The sequence below is a fragment of the Lactuca sativa genome, chromosome 4 (genome assembly GCF_002870075.4).
Source record: "Lactuca sativa cultivar Salinas chromosome 4, Lsat_Salinas_v11, whole genome shotgun sequence".
Classification (NCBI taxonomy): Eukaryota; Viridiplantae; Streptophyta; class Magnoliopsida; order Asterales; family Asteraceae; genus Lactuca; species Lactuca sativa.
The window spans coordinates 105144188-105167293 of NC_056626.2; the positions used below are offsets into that span (position 1 = coordinate 105144188).

At 34.6% G+C, this 23106-nt stretch overlaps 2 protein-coding genes across 2 annotated transcripts; one reads left to right on the forward strand and one right to left on the reverse strand.

The window, feature by feature from the left end:
* The first annotated feature begins 15948 nt into the window (after window positions 1-15948).
* Window positions 15949-19283, forward strand: LOC111886241 (microtubule-associated protein 70-5). The gene is made up of 10 exons (XM_023882476.3): window positions 15949-16310; window positions 16587-16672; window positions 16761-16826; window positions 16903-17073; window positions 17164-17334; window positions 17422-17577; window positions 17657-17803; window positions 18074-18682; window positions 18869-19017; window positions 19094-19283. The coding sequence occupies exons 1-10, from the start codon at window positions 16214-16216 to the stop codon at window positions 19116-19118; spliced, it is 1677 nt and encodes a 558-aa protein (XP_023738244.1). The 5' UTR covers window positions 15949-16213; the 3' UTR covers window positions 19119-19283.
* A 1009-nt stretch (window positions 19284-20292) lies between these two features.
* On the reverse strand, window positions 20293-22564 carry LOC111886231 (pentatricopeptide repeat-containing protein At4g16390, chloroplastic). Its single transcript, XM_023882467.3, has one exon. The coding sequence runs from the start codon at window positions 22456-22458 to the stop codon at window positions 20407-20409; it is 2052 nt and encodes a 683-aa protein (XP_023738235.1). The 5' UTR covers window positions 22459-22564; the 3' UTR covers window positions 20293-20406.
* Window positions 22565-23106: the final 542 nt, after the last annotated feature.

Genomic DNA, 23106 nt, shown 5'->3' on the forward strand with positions numbered 1-23106 from the left:
AATCATTTTGAAGTAGTTTGATTGATAAAACAGCAAAAAGTATAGCAAATCCATTATTTAGTAGTTATTAATCACATGTGATTGATATATAATAACTAGAATGTTTCAAATTTCATTCCCTCACCCCCCCCCCCCCCCATAAAAGTATTTAAAATAATTTAAAAGGTAGATTAAGGGGTATGAACTCACCTGTAGTGAGTGGTTTGGATGAATGAATGGTATAGGATGCTAAGTGTCAAGTGAAGACTTGATCACACATATGGATCCTATTTAACATATAATGACACATATATGTATCCTATTAGTGTTTATAACAACTAATCATGAAATGGAACAACCTTAGGGACTAAGAAACACTTGTTATGAAGTGTTAAACCATATATGGTGGCATATAAGGGGTGTAGGGCCTCACATAGGAGTTTACGGCCCATGGATTTATGTCCCAATGAGTTTACGACCGTAAACTCATGGTAACTTGTACCATTTTGTATGTTAAGGTCCTATGGTCTTCATTGAAGTGTTCTAGACTTAGTTCCAAGGCTTAGGAAGGAGTTATGGTAACATTGCACCACTATTTAGGGTTTACGGCCCAAGGAGATTGCCTTGGCTGTAAACTCTCTTTTGATCTTGATTTCTTGATGTTTTCAAGGTGTAAACTAAGTGATTCAAGCATATAACAAGCTAATGCAAGTGTACTTACATTATAGAAGCTTGATAGGGTGTTTAAGGTCAAAGAACACTAGTGTGTGTTCTTGGTGAAATGAAGAACACTTGAAGATATTTTTAGAAGATCGGGATGAAGACCTTATGATACTTAAGAGACAAATGGGGTTTCTTTGACTTGAAATGAAGGAAATGATCAAAAATGATGTAAACTCATGTATTTAACATGAGTTCATGGCCAACTCATGAGTTTACGGTCCAAACATGAAGGTTTGGCCGTAAACTCCATTTAATGGGTTTAAGGCTTGATTAAGGCACAATGGACTCAAGCAGATACTTCCTAACACCCGATTCTTGAATATACTAGGCTTAGAACACTCAAACAAACTCTAAATAGTGCTAAAAGATAGCAGAAACAAGTTTGAATTTGATTGACTGCACAAGATAGAAATTTCGGGTTGTCACAAGGACTATTGGATTTGCTTTGACAGGAAAACATTTTGCTTGTTCATCAGCTTAAGGTTTGGGGAGTAACTCCCTATTATAGTTTTATAGAGTTCATACAACGTGTGTTTCCATTTTTTCTGCTTTCATGTTTCGGTGAGAGTGGTTGACCTTATGCACGTGTTCAATAACTTACTTCATCAACTAACTAATGCAGACTCGGTGAGAGTCTTGTTGTTGTATATGCTAGAGCAATAATTTTTGGGGATATACCCTCGACATCCGGTTACTGATGAATGTATGGCACTCATCTCTAATTTAGATGATTTTAACAGGTCTACAGTTTTTTACACATATTATATCAAATCATTCATATACTTATTAAGTGTACTTGTTGACATAGGTACCTATGGGGTAGAGTGATATGGGATTTAACTTACAAACAACTACGTATTGTGTTTGAAAAGATTGAGGACCATTTGAACCCCAATGTGCCAATATTCAGGAGTAGACACACATATACTCTACATGGATTTGTCTATGCATTTAAGTGTTGGATTAGTGTCTAGGCCCGTAACCATATTTGGTAAGTACTTGACCCGGTTGTGCATGGTCCTTTTGGGTTGCCTTCACCAAAGCAACTTGACTGGAGAAATTAAATAGAGAGAGAGGTTATTGTGATTTATTAATATGTTATAAGAGTAATATATTAAAGGAAAAATCATATTTGTTTAATTAATATTGGTCAATAATTAATTAGGAATTAATTTTGTGATCAAGTGTAATTAATTAAACTAGAGGGGCTGAATTGTAATTATAAGATAGTTGCAAGATAGGGCAATATTTATCCTTGTTAAAGGATGGATGATTTCAAGGATAAGGATATCCTTAAAATCGTCCAAGGATAAGTAGATAAGGGTTTTTCAAGGCTTATCTTGTGGTTGCTTGGTGGGCAAACAACTGGATAAGGATAAGGACCGAAACCCTAATCTAAACCCTATATAAAGACCCCTAGGCCTTTAGAATTCGTGTACATGCTCCTAAGAGGTCCCAAGGACGAATTCCATCTCCTCCCTCCTCTATCTTAAGCCTCTCCAATTGCTTGTGGTGTTTGTGAGCCATTAGAGGCACTACACTTGTGGTGCTTGCTTTCAAGACTTAGGATTTGAAGATTTAAGTTGTTATTGCAATATAACAACAAGAGGTATGTAATCCAACCTTTTATGTTAATTTCGAAAATAGCAATGCACATTAGGGTTTTATTCTTGTGTTGATAATGTTGTGTATCTAATAGTGAAAACATAGATCCAAACTAGGGTTGCATGCACACTTAGGATTGTTTGTATAAAACCCATCATTAAGGTATGTCCACTATGTTTAATATATTTTTAAGCAAAAGGTATTATATACTTTGTTAATTTGGTTAGTTTCTTGGCATATTAATTTTGTAGATTTGGATCATGGAGACATTTCCCAATAGTTCCCCTATACCGGGTGTTATCCCTCACGTGGTTCCATACCCCAGGATGAGGCGTTTGCACACTATTAAGTGTGAACGTATTCTTGATGTTATTAATGTATGTATCTTAGTTCACCTTATAATATATAATTTTCTATGAGAAAATAACTTAAGATTAACCTTTATATATTGTTTTATGCAGTGTACCCCCAACGAAATTTTGTAGCCTACTTAACAGGAGCGTGATGCTTTGGGGTGGATTGAGAGTGTCTCATGGATAGATGATACAGATTACCCTAATGTTTGAGTTATGGTTTTTTTCTTGTGTGTGTATTAAACAAATTCCTTATGACGACATAGCAAAAACAAGGCTATGTTTTCGAACAATGTAAAATATTCTAATTTCGTACAAATATCATCATGGGTTTTTAATGTGAATAGTATCATATTGTTAGCTATTTTTTTGACTAGTTTTAACATTAGATATACTCTTATATTTAACATTACTTTTGGCACTTGACTTGGTCCTACTAGAATATTTATTTTTTTGTTGAATCTGCGAGAAACTGTGAGTCACAGTGTCTGCTTGTGTGACTGATCCTTTGTCAAAAACTGCATTTTTCGGAATCAGACCTTTGCCTTAGGATGGGATACATTTATGGTTTCGTGGTTGTCCGACTTGTTGTTTTTCCATCAATAGTGGTAATATATGATGCGTTTTATAGAAAACAATTAACAATTAATAGGGTACATGGATCCTATAAAAGATCTATGTCATAACACTTTGAAGGCAATATATGATGAACCATAGTCACATAACTCGTGGTATGCTTCGGTAAAGGAATGAGGATTGGGAACTCGGTTTGCTAGAGTGGATTCGGGTATAGTGTGGGATAGGTTCATTTCGGTACATCTGTTACTTCCTGGTACGGTGTACCATAGAATCCGGTACAGTGTACCCCTTTTGAAAACATAATTCCAACAACAATTAACTTAGTTTGTAACACACTAATACTTCAACTCAAATTGTAACATTCCAACAACTAAAACTTCAAAATTAGATTGTAACACACTAACTTTGAAATGATAACAGATTTCCAAAAACTAAAAGCAAAATCAGCAACAAGAATATTAACACCATACCAGGAATAGTAAAAAAAAAAACAAAAAACAAAAGCAGGAACATTAAAAACTACAAATTAAGATTGTGTGTTAAACAATAAAATCTGGCCATGTATTCCTTTACCCAACGAATTAATTATTACAAATCAGTTGCGGATGTGAAATCATCTAATGGCTATGAATTGATTTTTTTGAAATCAATTAAGTGATTCATTAACTAATGTGAAGTTCTGAACCGATTGAAATCAATAAATTGAATATAATAAATAAACTCAATCATGTAACGTCCGGGTTTCAGGGCTAAGCATATTTGTCAATGTAATAGTCTAGGTCAACTATTGTAACTCTTTTTGAAGTAATAAAGATGAAATATTTGAGTATTATGTGAATTATGTGTATTTATGTGCTTACAATTTAATTATAAATAAAGAATAAAAATAAGCGTCAAAATTAAAGTGTGAGATAAGCCCGATATCTCTACATAAAGTTGTAGAATATGTCTCAAGGTTTCCGTACATATAAAGAACGCCGAAATCCGAGTTATAACGAAGAAGTTATGGCCCGTCGAAGTTTTACGGCAAAACCGGCACGGCACCGGGAAGCGTAAGTAGTGAATTTACGAAAGAGCGAGATTTAGCCTTAGAAATCTAAATGAAAGTTGTAGAATATCTTAAACTAAGAGCGTCGATAAAAAGAACGCCCAAATCTGACTTCGTATGACGAAGTTATGATTTTTCTAAGATTCGGCTTAACAGTGCACGGCCCGAAACTCGAATTTTAGTTCGAGCGGTTTTTGGCTTACGCGACCTAAATGAGAGTTGAACATCTCATTAATAGGAACTCAACGGTAAAAAGATGGACAAAAACGGATTTCGTATGAAGGAGTTACGAATTCTCCGCGGTCATTTAACAATCTAAACGCCTCCTACTGTTAAATTTAAGACCGGTCTAGAATTAGCTGACGAAGTCTAAATGAAAGTTGTATATCTTGATTTTACCTACGCGTGGATATAAAGAACGTCGAAAACGGAGATCGTATGCGAGAGTTATGATTTTTCTAAGTTCGAAGGTTGATACGCGATAGGGGGTGACGTGGCACCACCAGAATTGGACACGTGGCACCACCAGAAGGCCACCACATGGACCAACTCGGCGAGTAGGTCCCCCTACTCGGCGAGTCCATAAGATATTTCCACTATAAATAGAGGTGTCGGGTCTAGCCTTCTCTTCACACCTCCCAAACTCACTTTCTCTCTCTAGTTTCTCTCTCTAGCCTCCCTAACCCCCCAAATAGCCTAGGTAAACCCCCTAGCACCCGAAGGAAGCCCCGAGGCTCTCGGAGTCCCAAGAAAAGAGCCTTTTGGCTCGGGAACGCTGCTCCAGCGAAGCCCGGTTTTCGAGAAAACCCGCTGTAAGTGAGCTACGCCTAACCTATCTTTAGTTTAGCTTATGTTTTAATATAGTAATGTTATTAGGACCTTATAATAAGTACTTGGGCTATTATTATGGGTTATATAAGTATCGTTTAACGCTTATATAATAGTAATAATAGCTAGACTACTAATTAGTCGCGGTGAATATTAGACTAAACCCTAGTGGCAATGATACTAGGTTTTGCCGAAGGAAAAGTGTGTTAAGAGTAACGAAGTGTTGTCCAAGCGCCGAGTCACCACCTACTCAGGTGAGTGCATAGTTACTTTCAGCTTACACATAGATATGAAGTATTTTATATAAATTACGTGCTATGTGTGCATATTACCTGAATACTTGCTATCTATGCTGGATGAACATTCTTATACATGTTTTCAATGATTTAAACTGTATATTTATTTTATATCTACGAAAATGTTGGGGTAAAACATGGGTAGATGTATTAGTTGCTGTGTGATAAAATGAAATAATGAGAGGCCTCGTTATAGATGATATTGATGATCCAGTCATCTAGCGGAGTATAGATGACAACCACGGACTATTCTAGACAGTCCAGTGGAACACTAGCAGGCTCGCAACCTGTAGGTGTTTATTCGAACTGTGTGTTTATTTGAACTGTGTGCTCACCAGATGTACTCCATCCCCCACATGGTTGCCTTAAGGACATTTATTGCTGAGGAATCCCCTTAGCAGTAGTGTCCGTCCTGATGATAATCCTTAGGATAGGTCCCTTACGATAGATGCTTAGGGACGTAATGTGAGGATAACGGGAACGGGTAATCGGGTTTGTTTAATTTAATGAAGTTAATAAACTTATTTATTGTGGGTTGAAAACCCTATGTGCTCACCAGGCTCCCAAGCCTGACCCACTCAGTTTTATGTATTACAGGTAGTGGCGCTTGAGCATAGATATGATGTTTGGACGAGGGATTACGGATATAGGCCTGTAGATATGAAATAATGTAGTAAGGCTTATATTGTACTGTTTATGCTTTTGATCTGTACGAACATGACATCCCAAGTCTTTTAATGAAATACATTTCTATGGAAATGCTTTTGATAAATCTTTATCATATTTTGTTTTGGGACAAATTCCGCAACACTTTTATTTAAAATGTTACTCTGATTTTTAAACAAAGCATAAACAAACCGGTCTTTTCTGGCCGTGATTTTGGAGATGTCACAAATCATACCAGTTGCTTCAATCGAATCCTAATATATAAGGAAAATTAAAAAAAATCAATAGCAAAACTGGTAGATTTTGAGACCAATTAGACAAAACGGTGGTAACAGGGTACCAAATCGGCGTTCCAAAAACGCAAAATTGGCTATCCAAACTCCAAATTGGCGATCCCAATCACCTATTTAACCAATTTCGATTGCTAGAAACACGTTCCAACAATTTATTTTTCCATTCAGTGGGATCATTGAGTTTCCGTACTGAAGTACATTTCCGCCAACGATCGAAACGATAATGTACCACAATTGGGAACGAAGCGTTCAGAACGTGGATCGTGGCTGATAGAGCGATCCTTGTGACTATGCGATGAATAACAAAACTAGCATAAACCCTAATATAACCGAAATCATGAGATAAGTGTTCCATACCTTTGATTTGTTGTAGTAAACAAATCACTTCATTCCCATTGTAGTGTAGGTCTTTGAAGGTTTAGCACCAAAAGAATGATGCCGCTAATGGCTCACACCCAAATCCTTGAACTAGCAGACAAAAGGAGAGATGGGAGAGGATATTTTCGGCCATAGTATCCTTAAGGGAATGATATGAACGAAAATTGTGACCTTTGGGGTTCTATGTATAGTGTGGATGAGACAAGGAAAACCCTAGATTTGAGTAATAAAGTATTCACATTCTATTCTATTCAAATACGGTATCCTTATCAGCTTTAAGAATATTCCAGAAATCGTAGAATACTCCCAAATTCCGTTCACCACTATATACGTTCTAGATTTTTCTTTCCTTTTTCAATTATGAACAATTACAATTCAACCCTTAGACATTTAGTTAACTCCAATTAGTCCCAAATTAATTCTAGATTAATTCTTATTAATAATTAATTAATTCTAATTGATTTCATATTAATTTATTAATCATATAAATTAGCAAAACAATTTTCTATTTCCAATTAATATTTTAATCACATAATATATTAACAAATTATTTGCACATAATTTCCAATTAGTTTATCAATCATACAATAATCTAACAAATTATCCTCTCTCTATAAGTGTCATTCTAACCGAGTTCCAATTATGAGGGAAACTCAAATACGACTTTGCTTCTAATTACAAGAACATACCGATTTAGTTACTGGATTAGACATCCTAATCTAACGGTCTCCCACTTGGATAAGTCTGTAACTACAATTACAAGTATAGACCTTGAACTAAACAACAAAGAGTGCTTTCCAAAGCCACCACTAAACTCTGATTCGAATCAAATGTTAGCCCTAAGGTAAGTAATCATGTAATCCTTTGTTCTACAAGATATCGGATGGATATGAGACAAATTAAATCAATCTCATAGTCCAAGATTTTTCTCGATTTCCTGATTTATGATTACTGAATTCAGACTACTAATTGAAAACATCAATTTAGTACGGGCTTCGCCAAGCACTTCAGATGTCGGCAACAAATCATCGAGGAGCCCAAAGATATTGCTTTTCCCCGTTAAGGCAAAAGTAATGAATTACTTTGACTATATAGTTAGACATTTTACTAACAAAAGCGTGCATGGAGTTACTCTTTATAACACCTACTTATGAGTTGTGTTTGGGTAAACCAATGCACAAATTATTCGTAAAATACGAACAATATATCTCCTCCTAAGAATAGTAGATATTATCGTCTTAGAATTATGCATGATAAAATCCATGAAGTAATCACTAAACGTGGGTTTATATAATACTTAAAATCCATATTTTCAAAGTACTCATGAATATTGTAGCAATTTCAATTGCAGTGTCTTAACCTTAATCGACAATGTACAATCAATTCATGACAGTCTTAATTCACTATTTTCTTCCAAAAGTATGAGCAACTGTGGAATTTTGAATAATATTAAAACTACTCGGGGAAGTAAACATGCAAAGTGAAACTTAATAATAAATTAATTAACTATGGTTTCAAACTTACTTAATATAAATAATTCATATTATTTAATCACCATAGTAATTATGAATTTATTCATTGTATAATGGTTTGAGTAATCAACTAAACACTTGAATTAGATAACATCAGTTATGCATATGTTATGAACATGCACATTATGCCTCTCTATGGTCCTTCCTTTGTTAATAGATCCATTGTACACTATTCCATTGATGCGCATTTCACAATTCCAAATTCTTATCACTGTCTAAGATGTAGTAGAATTTCAACTTTACATGTATTAAAATCCTTTGATATGGAGGCTCTAAAGTCATAGAGACTGAACCAACGATATTACACAATGTCCCATTGGAACTTGTTACTAGAAACAATTATGTGGTTATGAAGTCTCAATTCAAGATACATTCCTTGGCACCCTTGCATTAAAGGTTCCAACTCACATGTAGATTTTGCAAACATATCCCATTACGAAAACATTTCCATATTCCATATGACCGTCAATTCTGACCAAGAATCATCTCAATCCAAAATGCATCACTATGGTCCTTTCCAAATAATGTTATACTTCTAATTGTCCACAAGCAACCAATATTTGGTAAAGCCTCAGAATGTTCTTGATAGTTGTTTGACAACCTTAGTCACAAAAATTCTAATCCTTTTCATACAGTGCTCTAGGCATTCGGAAAATGAGAATAAGTGAACATTATAGCATATGTGATTGATCATATATCTGAAGCATATGAGAATCGACTCATTATGTCCTATACAATGATTTAATATTTGTTAAATTCCTTGCTATAATATTTCTATATATGGAATCTCCTATGTTGAAACATTTCAACATGATATTCATATATGTCTTTGACTAAGTTCTATTAAACTATACAATATAAACCTTTAGACTCGAAATGAAGTATGAGTACCATCTCCCTTAATTGCATTATCATGAAACATTTTCCAAACTTTGCAACTTGCAAAAACAGAGACATTGTTCCCTATGAACAGTATTTTCAACATGTAATATCAACATAACAATTATGTTCCCACTAGCTTTGACATGTCCCCAGAAATCAATTGGACTTCTAAAAATCAATACCCTTTGAATTTCTTAAGGAAGTGCAGATTTCAGTTATGCGATGCTTCAATAAGTCTCCAACTAGACTTCTTAAGTTTATACACCTTAGTTGGATAATGTGTGTGTGTTTAAACCTGTTCAAGACAGATTGATATATCCCTCGAAAGTTCAAACAATTCCTTGAAATTCCTCGCAATTCGAAATATGAAGAGAGATGCCATAATCATATTTTGAGTTTGAGAATGTAATTTACACAACTAACATCCATATAGATCGATTCTTCAAAATCTATTAGCAAAAGTATTTCCTTACAATCATTTTCATGAGTTAGAGTGAAACCTTTGCCACTTAGATTTTATGGTGCATACGTTTCCATCCATGTGAATCTATCATTTCCAACCTACAGCCATACGCAAAGGTTTAGGACAAACCAAAATCAAATTCAATTTTCCTTCATGGACTGAACTTCTCTATTTTTATAATTTATTGCCTTCTGGCAGCTCAAGGGCTTATCACTACTTCCATGTTGTTAGTAGCTCACCCATATGACCAATGTACTTTCACTGATCAATGTGCTTTTACTTTTGCAGTTAAATGAAAACATAGAACTCATAAGCATTTCCAAATCAACTAGAAGTTCATAAAAATAAGAATGTGTCAATCAAACACGACAGGTTATCAACCTCAGGTCGCGTGTTAGTGATAACTAAAAGGTTTATTATCGATTGACTCTTGAAACTCTCAAGATCAATATGACTCTCACTAACTTCTTGACGTATGAGTTTATCTCTTAAGGAACATTCCTCGATGAGCTAAAAAAATATCCAAAAGTTCATGTGGATTCTCGACAAGAAAACACTTCATAGAATAGGTCTCAGTTTATCTTTTGTTTATCAATTAACGAAAACATCACAACTCCAATTATATATGTGCTAGACTAAGAAAACATTTTTACTCCACATATTTTGATGTGTTTTCAACCTCCTTAGTTTGAAATGAGTTTCAAGATACGATTTATAGTTACTAGAGCATCGCTCTAAAACTTTATTGGAACAAAGTATAACTCATCTTATGATTGAACCATTTCCAACAATGTTTAGTTCCTCCTTTTAGTAATACAATTGTACTAAGATGTTCTTGAAGGATTAGTTATGATACAATTCCACAATTACTAAGATTATCATAAAACATGATACTAAAGACCTCTCATTTTACTTCAGATTGGAGAATCTTTTAGCTTCCTGCCTAGTAGATTCTTCTATTCGTTCTGTTACTCTTTGAATCTTTTCAAAAGTATCAAAATTATGCTTAATCTTATAAACATAATCATATTTGTTGAAGTATCAGTAAATCATGACGAAAAGAGTCACCATATCTTGTGGTGGATCAGAAATTCCATGTCAACCTATACTTGATCCATTAGTTCTTCATTTGTCTTACATAAATATGCGAACAATGAATTAGTCATAATTTTCCAATGAACAAGATTCCCATGCATCATGCAATTTGAATTGTATGACTCCAAGTTTTTGTCCAATTGAAACTTGGTGATGAGATTTCTTTTTACTTGGTCAAATATGATAGTACCACAAGCATGTTCTTGAAGAATCAATATCCACTATTAATATTGTTATTATTAGAAACATAACCAACTCTTTTCATTAATTTAATTGCAAGGAAATATAAGATAAGGCAGTTGCATAAACCAAAACCTCATTTTTATTGCTAAAAGGAAATTTGGAACTTGTCCTTACAATGCATAACATGAAAAACTATATTGCTAGATATCTCCAAAGAGTAATAACAATCTATTAAATTATCCTAACTCCCTAGTAGTAGCTCCAAGTTCTGACCAAATTATGTGACGAAAGTCCATTTCTCACGATCAGATTTAGCTCACTTTACTTAAGCTTCGTTCTTTCTTTTAGATCCTGCAATACCACCAAAATGTGATCATCACATCCTGTATTAAGATTCTAAGAATATGAACTTATGGAGTTAGATAGTGGATGTACCTGAAGTAAAGTCACATGAATTAACTTCCTAATCTTAAAGATCCTTCATGTATTTTGGGTAGCTTCGCAACTAATGTCCCTTCAATTGGCAGTAGAAAAAAAATGGACTCTTTAGGTTTAGAACATGGAATGATCCCATAATTGAACTTTCTCTTTACCATACGATCAAACGGTTTGATCTTGGATGGCTCCTTTCCATAAAGAAGAGAAAGCTTTTCTATATCATCAACTTTATCATTGTCAGTGTCTATAGAACTCTTGGAATTAGACCCTTTAAGCAACTCTATTTTAGATGTGTTCTTAAGCATTTCTGCTTTAGCCACTATCAACATCTTAGTCAAATCGCTTAGGGTCAGGTCAAGATTCCTCATACAAAATTTCTCTATAAATTGACTATATGAATTTCGAAGCGAGAGAAGAACCAAGTCAATGGCTTGATATCCTTCGAAAAATGACACCGTTTTACCCAATTTGTCAATGTACGCTTTCATTTTCTGAACATGCGTACATACGAAGTTTCCATCTTGATGTTTACACGCCAATAGGGCTTGAGTAGCTTCATATCTTTCAACTTGAGGAAAACGTGACGTTAGGAGAGTCACAGGAGGAGGAGGTGGAAGAGTTGAATGGAGACAATGTCCAATTCCATCATTTCCTAAGGAAGCGAAGACATTTTCACCTTGACTTAAAACTAAAATACCATTTTCAGAAGGTTGATGAAAACCACTACCATAAGAACGAGGAAGACCATCATTGTCTTGATTTGTCATCTAAAATTTGGGAGAAGAGAGAATTCAAGTTAGTTGATTTGAATCCTTAATTATTAACCCATAATTTAAATTAAGGCTAGCATCCATATTTTTGATTCGACCTTTGAAAAAGGATGTCATAATCAAATTCTAATCTATTTTAGGTAGGTAAAGTCATCTCACCAACTTTAATCTCATGAAACTCCTATATCTTTGAGATTCATTGAATCTTGTCAATGACATGTTTAATCTCGATTATGCTCTTACCAATTTTGACTGGGATACCTAGGATCACAATTAAGATGTGAATAACCATGAAAACTCGTTCAAAACACCCTCAATCGATTTATAATCTCTCATTGATGTACCGGTTAACCACACACGCTCCATCAACAATCATGAACACGAGTTGTTTCATCATTTCAGCTTTATAGTTCCAAATTAATGTGTCGGTTAACCATAAACGCTCCACTAATGACTCATAATGAAACAATGTGTGTTTTCATGGATTATCATACAATTTCATATTTTTCTTAAAGTAACTAGAGTGAGATTTTTTTAAAGTGGGTTCTAGTACTTTATAACATCATACTTTTAAGAGGTTATGTCCTCTCAACCCATTCGGCTAATGACCCTCCACCATACAAGGGAGCGGTGGGTGAGAATAGACATCCATTCAACGGTCATTTTGTAGGTCGTTTCCTTATACCCCCCCCCCCCCCTCTCCTTATCGCATGACTTTATGAATAAGGCCTACTATTTATTGACTGACTTGTCTTATACATATAATATATTAAACTTTTAATCATATATAGTATAAGGTGTATTTTAAATCTTTTCAAAATACGAGGTTTAAATATTAATTATCATATGATTAATTAATCAATTTAAACATATAATGAATTTATAATTACCTTTTAGTTACATTATAATTAAATTAATTATTAAATTCACAAGGGATAATTCGATTTAGTTAAACTAATTCAAAAATTATCAAATAATATCTCATAATATTTAGGGATTCATTAATTATCATTCAAGACATTCAAAATTAAGAATCAATCAAAATTAATACCAGATAATTACCAAAAATAATACCATAAATTTGATTAGGCAAATAACAACCGAAAAATAATTAAAACTAATGTCACGTCGTGACAGGGGCACTGTTACGTCATGAGATACATATTTTATGAAAAATTTGTTTTGTTCAATTCATCTCATGTGCAATCAATGTTTGACAAGCCCAAGCTCTGATACCACTGATGGGTTTTATAGAAAATAAAATCATACAATATGGAAAACAATTAACAATTAATAAGGTACATGCATCCTATTTAATGCACGACGTAGCCTACCAAAACTTTCTTTGAAATCAAACTGTCGGTAAGCTTTTGCAGCCTCCCAAAATAAAATCTTTGTTCTCTCTTACTTGCCAATCTTTGCTCTCATATTCATCAACAAATGAAGACAATAGGGTCCATGATATGCATTCGGGAACACATCTTGAATAGTCATTTCAATTGAATTGACTCTATCTGATATGATATCCAAAGACGACATTGTCCCCAATACATTTTTTGAGTCTTGATAAAAAAGACCATATCCATGACTCCCCACTTTCAGTTTTCCCAACACCAAATGCAATAGGGATGATTTGGTTATTACCATCCATACATACTATTAGGAACATGTTGCCCAAGTATTTCCCTTTAAGGTGTGCTATTTTAATAATAATATAATAATAGGAAGCAAATTTGTTTGAAACACTTGAACCTAAAAAGAATTTATTATTTATTCATTAAATCGAAAATACGTGTAAAAACATTAAATATAAAGAAGTCATTATATAAAAAATATTATCGCGCAACCGATAGCCATGAAAAAGTATTTAAATTTGTTGTCATAACTCATATTTATATGTATAACCATCCTTGGATTCTTCTTCTCCAAGTTGTAACAATATAAAGGTAGTCTTTGAAAGCTTTATTCATGGGTCCCTCTCAACAGATTTACAACATATATTTTAGCACGCCATGCTTGACAGTATGAAATATGTACACTAAGACGGTCATTTAAAGTTGTTTGTATTTGTTTCCCCCGCAACATATTACATGTACCATCAACTAATATGTCCTTCAACAAGCGACCCAATACTTTTTTATTGGCATGTCAGTAATGGGGGCATAGTTGTGTGTTTGAGTAAGTGTGTTTCTCTGATAGTTTAACAACTTGAAATATATCAGTAGTATTATGTTTTGTTTCCCGTATCCGTCAATCACAATTAACCATAAAGCAAACAGTTTCAAACCTATCTTTTGTGGATTTTTTTCACTTTATATTGGAGGCCTTCAGTAACACTTTTTAATTCCAAACTTAATCTTAAGTTTTCTTTGTTTTTAAAGAGTTATTATAGCTTCAAATAGGAAGTACCATTGTAAGATGTGGCAACTTTACATTTTTGTTGAGCTAATCCGGGAAATAGTAAAGGTTCAGGCATACCCCAATGAGTGGTTTGTGTTTCTTTAGAATCAGAAAAATAAAAATGTAACTTTTTCTTTTGTGATTTTCAGGGTTGTAAGGGCTGAGTTTCCTCCTCTTCACCTTCAGTATCTTTCCCATCAAATTTAGTGTAACTCTGAAAATGTTCAACTAGCTCTTCATATGGAATTATATTATCATCATCAACCAACATCATTGTTTTTGTATCATCACTTGCAAATCCATCAATATCAACTGTAGGAGAAGCATCAACAACAACCTTACCTTTATTCACAATCAACAACAGCCTTACATTTATTCATATAATCACCCCGTCTACGGGGCCATTATAAGAAGGAACATGGTTGGTTGTCATAGGTAATAAATTATACATTTGGTGGCTTATAGCACCAGAAGACCCATTTCCATCGGAACGATTTTCCCCGACGGATCGATGAATACCACTTTCCATAACATTACTAACAACAAACAATTGTACTGTGTTGGGAGACATGCTACTAACAAAACTAAGAAAATATTTAACACCACTATCATCTAGAATCTACATAACTATATTTGATCAGGGACATTGAAAAGATAGACATATTTGGTTAGTGTGTAACATGGACTTGGAAGCAACCGACATAATTAACTCGACGAAGTTGATATCATTGTGGATATCTACATCAAAGCATGTGTAGTCTGAAGTAATATATTTCATAAATATTTCGATACGTTGTCATTGCCCTCCACACGAAACTGGCACTCGAAAAAATCCCGCATACATACTCATTTTGGAATGTGTAATGAAGGTATCAAAAACACAAATATCTTGCATATATGGAAATATATGAAAGAAAAACACATAAATACCATAATTTTGGCTCTCAGGAATGTACGGTCATTCTAGAGGACCGTCTGAAATATAATTTTTCAGTCCAAAATGTACTAGGTGTCAGATTCTGAACCTAATTCCTACCAACCATCCATAGCTCCGAAACGGAAATAAATGCTTTGAAATATCGTATTCTAAGAATACTTTGAGCGATCCAAGTCCGGAATGTTCTTACGTGCTTGGGTATATGCTATTCCGAAGAAAATTGTCATTTCTAAAAAAATGATTATTTTTATTAACAAAATGGTTTATAAAATTAGTTTACTCAATTTCTCATAATATAATAATAGAAAATAAATGTAAAATGGTAATTTGTTTGTAGAGTCTTAAAAATTAAAGATGTTAAATTTAGGGAACAAACAATTTTTCAATTCAAAACTTTTTTTAGAGCTAAAGAGAAAACGACATGGATCATTTTTGCATACTATTTATTCTAGATTTATGAATAAGTCCTAAATTACAAAATTAGTATAGGTTAAAGGATAATTGTGATATCACGAAAACGAAACAAATGGGTATGAAGAATGGCAACGGTTACTGTCAAGGCTGAGAGGAATGAGGCTGAGTTGCCGGCGTGGCCGGCTTTCATGGTTTGTTCCTTTCATGGCGTTTGCTTCAAACGAAGGGAAAAATCTCTCATCTCTGTTCCTTTCAAGAATGGACTCCTTTTTTTCTTCAAAACCCCATGTCCAAAACTCTCGACATTATAAATCCCTCTTTCCTTTCGAGTTTTTTTAAAGAAAAGCAAAAATGGTGGGATTCGATGAATTTTGTCAAGAAGGTCTTCTTCTTGCTCAACCTGACCCTGTTGTCTTGGAGCTCAACAAACTGCAGAACATGCTCAAAGGTTCATTACTTCACTTTTTATTCTTTATGTCGACATAATACAATGAAATATCTATCCACAGTAAAAATTGTTTTGTTCACTGCTGTAGTTTTGATAATTTTTTCGAAGTTCAGTGTCGAATAGGGAAAAATGGAATTAGGATTTTATAATAAACAAATCAACGAAAGTAACTTGCTATTTCTTGAATTTAACCCTTGTTCTTATTCGAGGCACAAAAGAATTTCAATTATAAAGACTACATCATTTTCTAATGTTCCTCTCCGTTTTGCTTCACAGATAAGGATCGCGAGTTGGGTTTTGCTCAAAGTGAAATCAAAGCACTGAAAGCTGCTGATGTCATGAAGGAGAAATCCCTTGAAGAGGTACACGGAAATATTTATCGATATAAAGTTAAATATAAACAAAGAATAATTACTTGCAACATAATCCATATACTCTGTTTTTTATCAGATGGGAAATATTATTGAAAAACTCGACAATAAGATCAGAAACACAGAAAACCTTCTTGAGCAAAAGGTGAATAGTAATTTTCTGTTTAGTTTCTATTTGTTATATGGCCCACTAAATTGATTTGAACAATTAAAATATATAGAATTTGGATATCAAGAAACTCGAAACAGAAAAGAAAGAAGCATTTGCTGCTCAATTTGCAGCAGAGGCAACTCTTAGAAGGGTTCATGCAAATCAAAAGGATGACGATTCTGTGCCAATTGAATCCATTATCGCTCCTCTAGAAGCCGATATTAGACTCTACAAACACGAGGTAAACAGAGCTCATATGTCTCTGTTTTTATAATTTTATATCTGTATATATATACCTTGATTGTTTGATTTATTATCCATGTTATATCAGATTGCAGTACTACAGGAAGATAAAAAGATGTTGGAAAGACACACAAAGTCAAAAGAAGCAGCTTTACTTGAAGCAGAGAGAATTCTGAGAAGTGCTTTGGAAAGAGCTTTGATTGTAGAAGCTGTTCAAAATCAGAACATAGAGTTGCGAAGACAAATCGAGATTTGTCAAGTATTAATTTTTTTTCAAATTGTTGTTTAATGAAATTTTTAGGAAGAATATAGAGATGCGATTGTTTGATTTGATACATAAATGCAGGAGGAAAATAAGATATTGGAGAAAACAAATCGTCAGAAAGTTTTAGAGGTTGAAAAGTTAAGCGAAACCATTAAAGAACTTGAGGAAGCTGTTCTTGCAGGTGGAGCTGCTGCAAATGTTGTTCGTGACTTCAGGCGACAGATTTCTGAACTACAAGTAATAACACCTTTTTTTTTGCCCAAAAAATTGCTTTAAGATAACAAATTATAAAAAAGTAATGATTTTTGTTATGTAGGAGGTGAAAAGAACATTAGAAAGGGAGTTAGCAAGAGCAAATGTTTCAGCCAATCGAGTTGCAACTACAGTGGCTAATGAATGGAAGGATGAGAATGATAAGGTTATGCCTGTAAAGCAATGGCTTGAAGAAAGAAGGCTTCTACAGGCACATATACTCTTACCAAACTATTTATTTTACAATTTACATCACAAAGAACAATTTTCGGGTTATTTTCAATGATGATGATGAGAAGGGTATTCTTGTCTTTTTGTCCCATTGACATCAGTATAAGTTCAATGCATGCTAAAAACAATACATGTGACATCTGTCTCAGTCGTAGTCTAATGCATGTCTAACACAGTACAACTTGTTTTGTCATGTCATGTGTGAAACGTGTTTGAATTTGAAAATTTGTCGAACATTATTTTTTTTCAGGCAGAAATGCAACGATTAAGGGAGAAATTAACAATATCAGAGAGAACAGCCAAAAGTGAAGCACAACTTAAAGAAAAAGTGAAGCTAAGATTAAAGACACTAGAAGATGGATTAAAGCATTCATCTTGTGGATTACCGAGAGTTGACAAGTCAACTCACTTTTTCGGGATTCTATCAAGTAATGGAGGAAGGAAGAGATCCACTTCACAACCAAGGGCTTCTTCTACAACTTCAAGTGAAGTGAGACGTATAAATAGCATCAATAAGAAATATAATAATTCTGGAGATAATTTGGTAAGGAAAAGTTTATGGGCTTCTAGGAGTAAAGTTGTTGATAGAGATGAAAAGGAGAACAATGAGATGATTCTAGAAAATACTAGCGGGATGAATCTTGATAAGTTTAAGGATGATAATAGAGGTATTGTTGTAAAGGGAAAGGTGGCGGCAAGTGGCGGCAGTGAAGAACGACAACCACGGAGTGCCACCACTGATGATGATGATGTGGTTTCAGGGTTTTTGTATGATAAGCTTCAGAAAGAGGTGATTGGTTTAAGGAAGTTTTGTGAGATGAAGGAAGAAAGTTTGAATGAGAAAGACGAAGAAAACAAGGTTTTTATTCTCTCCTTTCTAAAACTCATTATTAAATACAAGAAATAGCAACATACTTACACAAATAAATGAAAGTACGTTGCTATTTATTGCATTTAGCCCTTACTATTGTTATTATTACTATAATACTATTGTTATTTTCTACTATCGTTATTATTGTTATTGTTATTACAACCAATGATTCAGGTGCTAATGAAGAAGGTTGAAAATTTGGTCAAAGCTCTAGAAGTAGAGTCAAAGAAGTGGAAAAGAGAAGCATCCTTAAGAGATAAAAATTCAACATCAATAAAGACAGATGACCAGAAACCAGTTAGAAACTTAAACTCATCAAAAAGGTAGAAAAAAAAACAATTGATTTTCTTTATTTTATAAAATTCGTCTATTAACCGATCTTTCTATTTCCACCATTAGTTTCAGGGCTGCAAAAGCATCTTGAAGGCATGGAACTCATTGGGGCTTCGTAACTTATTGTGATTATTATTATACCTTTTTATGCGTTTTCGTGTTTAATAACATGTGTAAATATTATTTAAACAATTTTAAGGTGTTGTTTTTGTAATATGGAGTGAGTTAATTTATGATGATTGGAAATTTGGAATTATATACTTTACATTATGAAATTTCGCTTGTTATTTTTCCAACAACCTCCAAGCTGGTTTACACTGTCCTGCACCAAAAACATCATGTGAGATGTAAATCAGGTAGACAGACAGTGGACTGCTAATGGGCTAGCATAAGAGCCCAATTTGTTTTGCTCAAAGAGATAACATGATTTATACATGGAATTGACATAAGACTACAAAAAAGCTTCTAAAGATTAATATTTTCATTTTAAACAAACAAAAATAAAATCTACTCTTGAATAGTAGCCAAAGAAGGTTGCCATTTTTGAGATCTAACACCATTCCAAGAAAATACAGGATTAATTTTGCTGATCTTGAAGTCCTTATTAGCATCTCTAACCAAAAGCTCCAATTGCTTCCTAGTTACAACAATCTTCACTTTTTGTGATTCCTTCTCCTTTTGTGGAATAAGAATATAAACCTCTGTAGGAAGAAGCTTGGCGTTGGGGGGCATTGGTGAGTTAGGGTGGGCGTAGTGCACCAGATTATAACCCGGGTATGGACCATGGGTTAGCTTCTTAACTTTAGTTAAGGCCTTAACTTTTTCTTCTCCTCCATTAGACACCAGAACACTGATTTTCTTCTGAGATTGCATACAGTTTATGCAGTTACCCATGGTGGAATTGATCTTAATGTTCAAGACTCTTGAGGACTTGTATGTATATATACATGTATATGCATCATGTATGTATATAAGTCAAGTTAAAGGCAACTAAACGTGCATATCACTTAGGTTTGACTTCAATATGATATAGTTCCTTAACATATCAATGTCACATGATGGGTTATGTTTAATTTAGTTTGACTTTCGATTTCTCTACATACTTATATTATTAAATTTTTCTGAAAAAGTCAACCACTAGGTAATTATTCCAATTTTAAATGCAAGAAACCTACAAGTTGACTCCTTTTAAGTAGTCTTTAAAATACAGATAAGTCAAACGTGAAGCTGAGTGTTTTTATGTGAATAAAAATAAAACCATTACAAGATTCAAAGAGATTATAATAACCATTTCATAACATTCAATAGATACAAAAACTCATCACTACAAAAATCTCAAGAGCATGAGCTAAAAAAAGAGGATCAAGAACATTGACTAGTCAAACCACAGCCATTGCAGTGACACGTCTACCTTCCAACCATGACTTAACAGCAACTTTAGTAGTCAAAAACCATCCAACTTTTTCAGAACTTTCATGAAAAGGAGCACTTAACTCCTTCAGATGTGACTCAACACCTCCAGCCAATCCTTTTTCAGAATACTTATGCTTCCCATGACCCGTATTAATCCCAAGCAAAGGTGGCAACTCTTCTCCCTCTTCAATAGCTTTGGTCAAATCATTCATCCATATATGTAATGCAGTCAAAGCTGCCCCTAAAGAAAGACTCTTCAAATTCAATGACCAATTTGTGCTCGATTTCGTCTGTATATCACTATATATCCCAACCCTAATCCCCAAATCCAACAAGTCACAAGCTTTCTCTAATTGATCAAGATTAATACAAAGATCAATCAAGCAATTGCAATATGCTTTCCTTACATCATCTCCAATGTCACCAAGTATTTCACTAGCTTCATTCTTGAAAGATTCATCTTCAATATTCGAATCAACCAAAAGTGTGACCAAATTCCCAAGTTTTGGATTCGCCTTTTGAATGCATTTAGTAAGCTTATGAAGATCTTGTTTAGGAGTTTGTGTCATGACATTGAGAAGACACCCACAAGAGCGTTCATCTGGGGTGATATCAAGCTCTATGATTTTCTCAAATGTGTTGACCACATCATCTGTTCGGTTGACTTTCCCATAGCATTGAATTAGAGAAGTCAAAACGTATATATTCGGGTCAAACCCTGCTTCGATCATTTCCTTTAGTGTTGCTTCGGCTTCTTTGACTTTTCCACAACATGAAAAGATTGTGATTAATGATGAAAAGTTCCAACTATCGGGTTGACAATTTGTGGAGCTTTTAATGTCATTGAAAATCTCAAGAGCTTCATCGATGAAACCGATGTCAGCACACATAGACAAAAGGGTGTTGTAAAGAACATTGTTTAATTCAAATCCTTTTGATTTCATCTCTTTGTAGACATTAATAGCATCATCTCCATAACGAGATTTTCCATATGCACGAATGAGAGAAGCATATGTTGCCCAACCAGGTGTTAATCCATCACTTAGAATTTGCTGATAGATTGACTTAACAAGCCATGGTCTTTTGGCTCTTCCCATGGCATCCAACAAAGTGTTGTAACAGACTAAGTTAGGTTTAACACCAAGAGCTTTCATTTCCTCAAAAACAGTCAAACACCCATCGAAATTCCCTGTTGACCCGTATATTTTTATGATTGTTGTGAATGTTACAGTGTCAACTCGCCATTTTTCGGTTCTTGAACGATCATATAATCTTAATGCCATGTCTACATTCCCAACTCTCCCATAACAATCAATCATAACTGCATATGTAACATTATCTGGTTGGATTCCAAACTCTGGCATTCTCTCAAACCACTCCACAGCTTTAGTAGGTAAAGAACGCAACCTTGCACACCCAATAATAGTTGAAAATGTAACGTTATCAGGTGTAATGCCTCTTTGAAGCATTTCAGCGAACAGTTTCTCTGCGCCTACTAAATCTTTAGACTTTCGGAAAACTTTCAATGTCACATTGTAAAGAATAGTTTCCCTATTTAAATTACATCTTTCCTGAAAGTATTTGAGCACCATACGTGCTGATTGAGGGTTCGACATGTTGTTGAGAATAATAACACCATCTTGTTCTCCTAGTTTACTGCCTAAATTGCTATTCAGTATGTTAAAGACGTCTTCTTCTGTTGGCAAACATGAATTTAGTGATTCTGCTACATTGATGAGAGAAGAGTACCTTGATTCATACGACTTTTTCCTAAAGTGTGAAGCTTTCGGGTTTTTGGGGTTGACCCAGATATAGCTTCTCTTTTTATCATCTGTTACTGGAGATAGAGTTGATGTTTTAGGATCTAAGTTGTGGGTTACTTCAGAAACTGAGTCTTGTAAAGAAATCTGAGTGATTCGGAGTTGGGGTGTTCTTGATTGAGAAACAATACTGTGATTGAAGCTTCTCTGATTGAAGGAAATGGAAGGCGAAGAGCAGAAGCCGTATGTGTATGCCATTTCTGGATTCTTGAAATCCTTGGGGGGTTTCCGTTGGGGAAAAGCCTTATCGACTTTCCTCAACACACAAGAAGTAAAAGTAGATAACACTTCACTTCGGGGCTAGTCTGGTAATTAACTACTAACTAGGTTGGACGTTGGAGTGAGCATATCTTATGTTATGTTGCGTGTAGTTTACCGGAAAAACAATTTTTATTTTCAGTTTTAGAAAATTAGAAAACGTGTTTAGATGTATATTTTTCTATCGATTTTTATTTTTAGAAAACGGTAGTGATGGTAGGGTATGGGTGGGGGCGGTGATGGTAGCGGGTCGGCGGCGGTGGTGATGATGACAGGCGATGGTGGCGGCGGCGGCAATTGTGTCAGTGGTGGTGATGGCGGCGGCAGCGATGGTGGTGGTGCTAGTGACGGGTTAGTGGTGGCGATGGTGATGGTAGGTCGGTGATTGTCGTGGTGGTGTTGGTTGGGTGGGGGTGTGAGTGTGTGTTTGTGTGTGTGGGTGTGTGTGGGTGGGTATGTATGTGTGTGTGTGTGTTTGTGGGTTGGTGTGTGTGCGGGTGGGTGTGTGTATGGGTGGATATGTAAGTGTGTGTGTGTAGGGGGGTGTTAAGGTAGGGGTAAGTAGAGGTGGATGAGGTGGAGTGGGAG

Excerpts from the sequence above, each read along its gene's own strand:
- LOC111886241 (XM_023882476.3), top strand. The coding sequence starts at position 16,214 with ATGGTGGGATTCGATGAATTTTGTCAAGAAGGTCTTCTTCTTGCTCAA. Across the intron at positions 17,335-17,421 it reads GACAAATCGAGATTTGTCAA|GAGGAAAATAAGATATTGGA; the intron begins GTATTAATTTTT and ends ACATAAATGCAG. Across the intron at positions 17,804-18,073 it reads AAGAAAGAAGGCTTCTACAG|GCAGAAATGCAACGATTAAG; the intron begins GCACATATACTC and ends ATTTTTTTTCAG.
- LOC111886231 (XM_023882467.3), bottom strand. The coding sequence starts at position 22,458 with ATGGCATACACATACGGCTTCTGCTCTTCGCCTTCCATTTCCTTCAAT.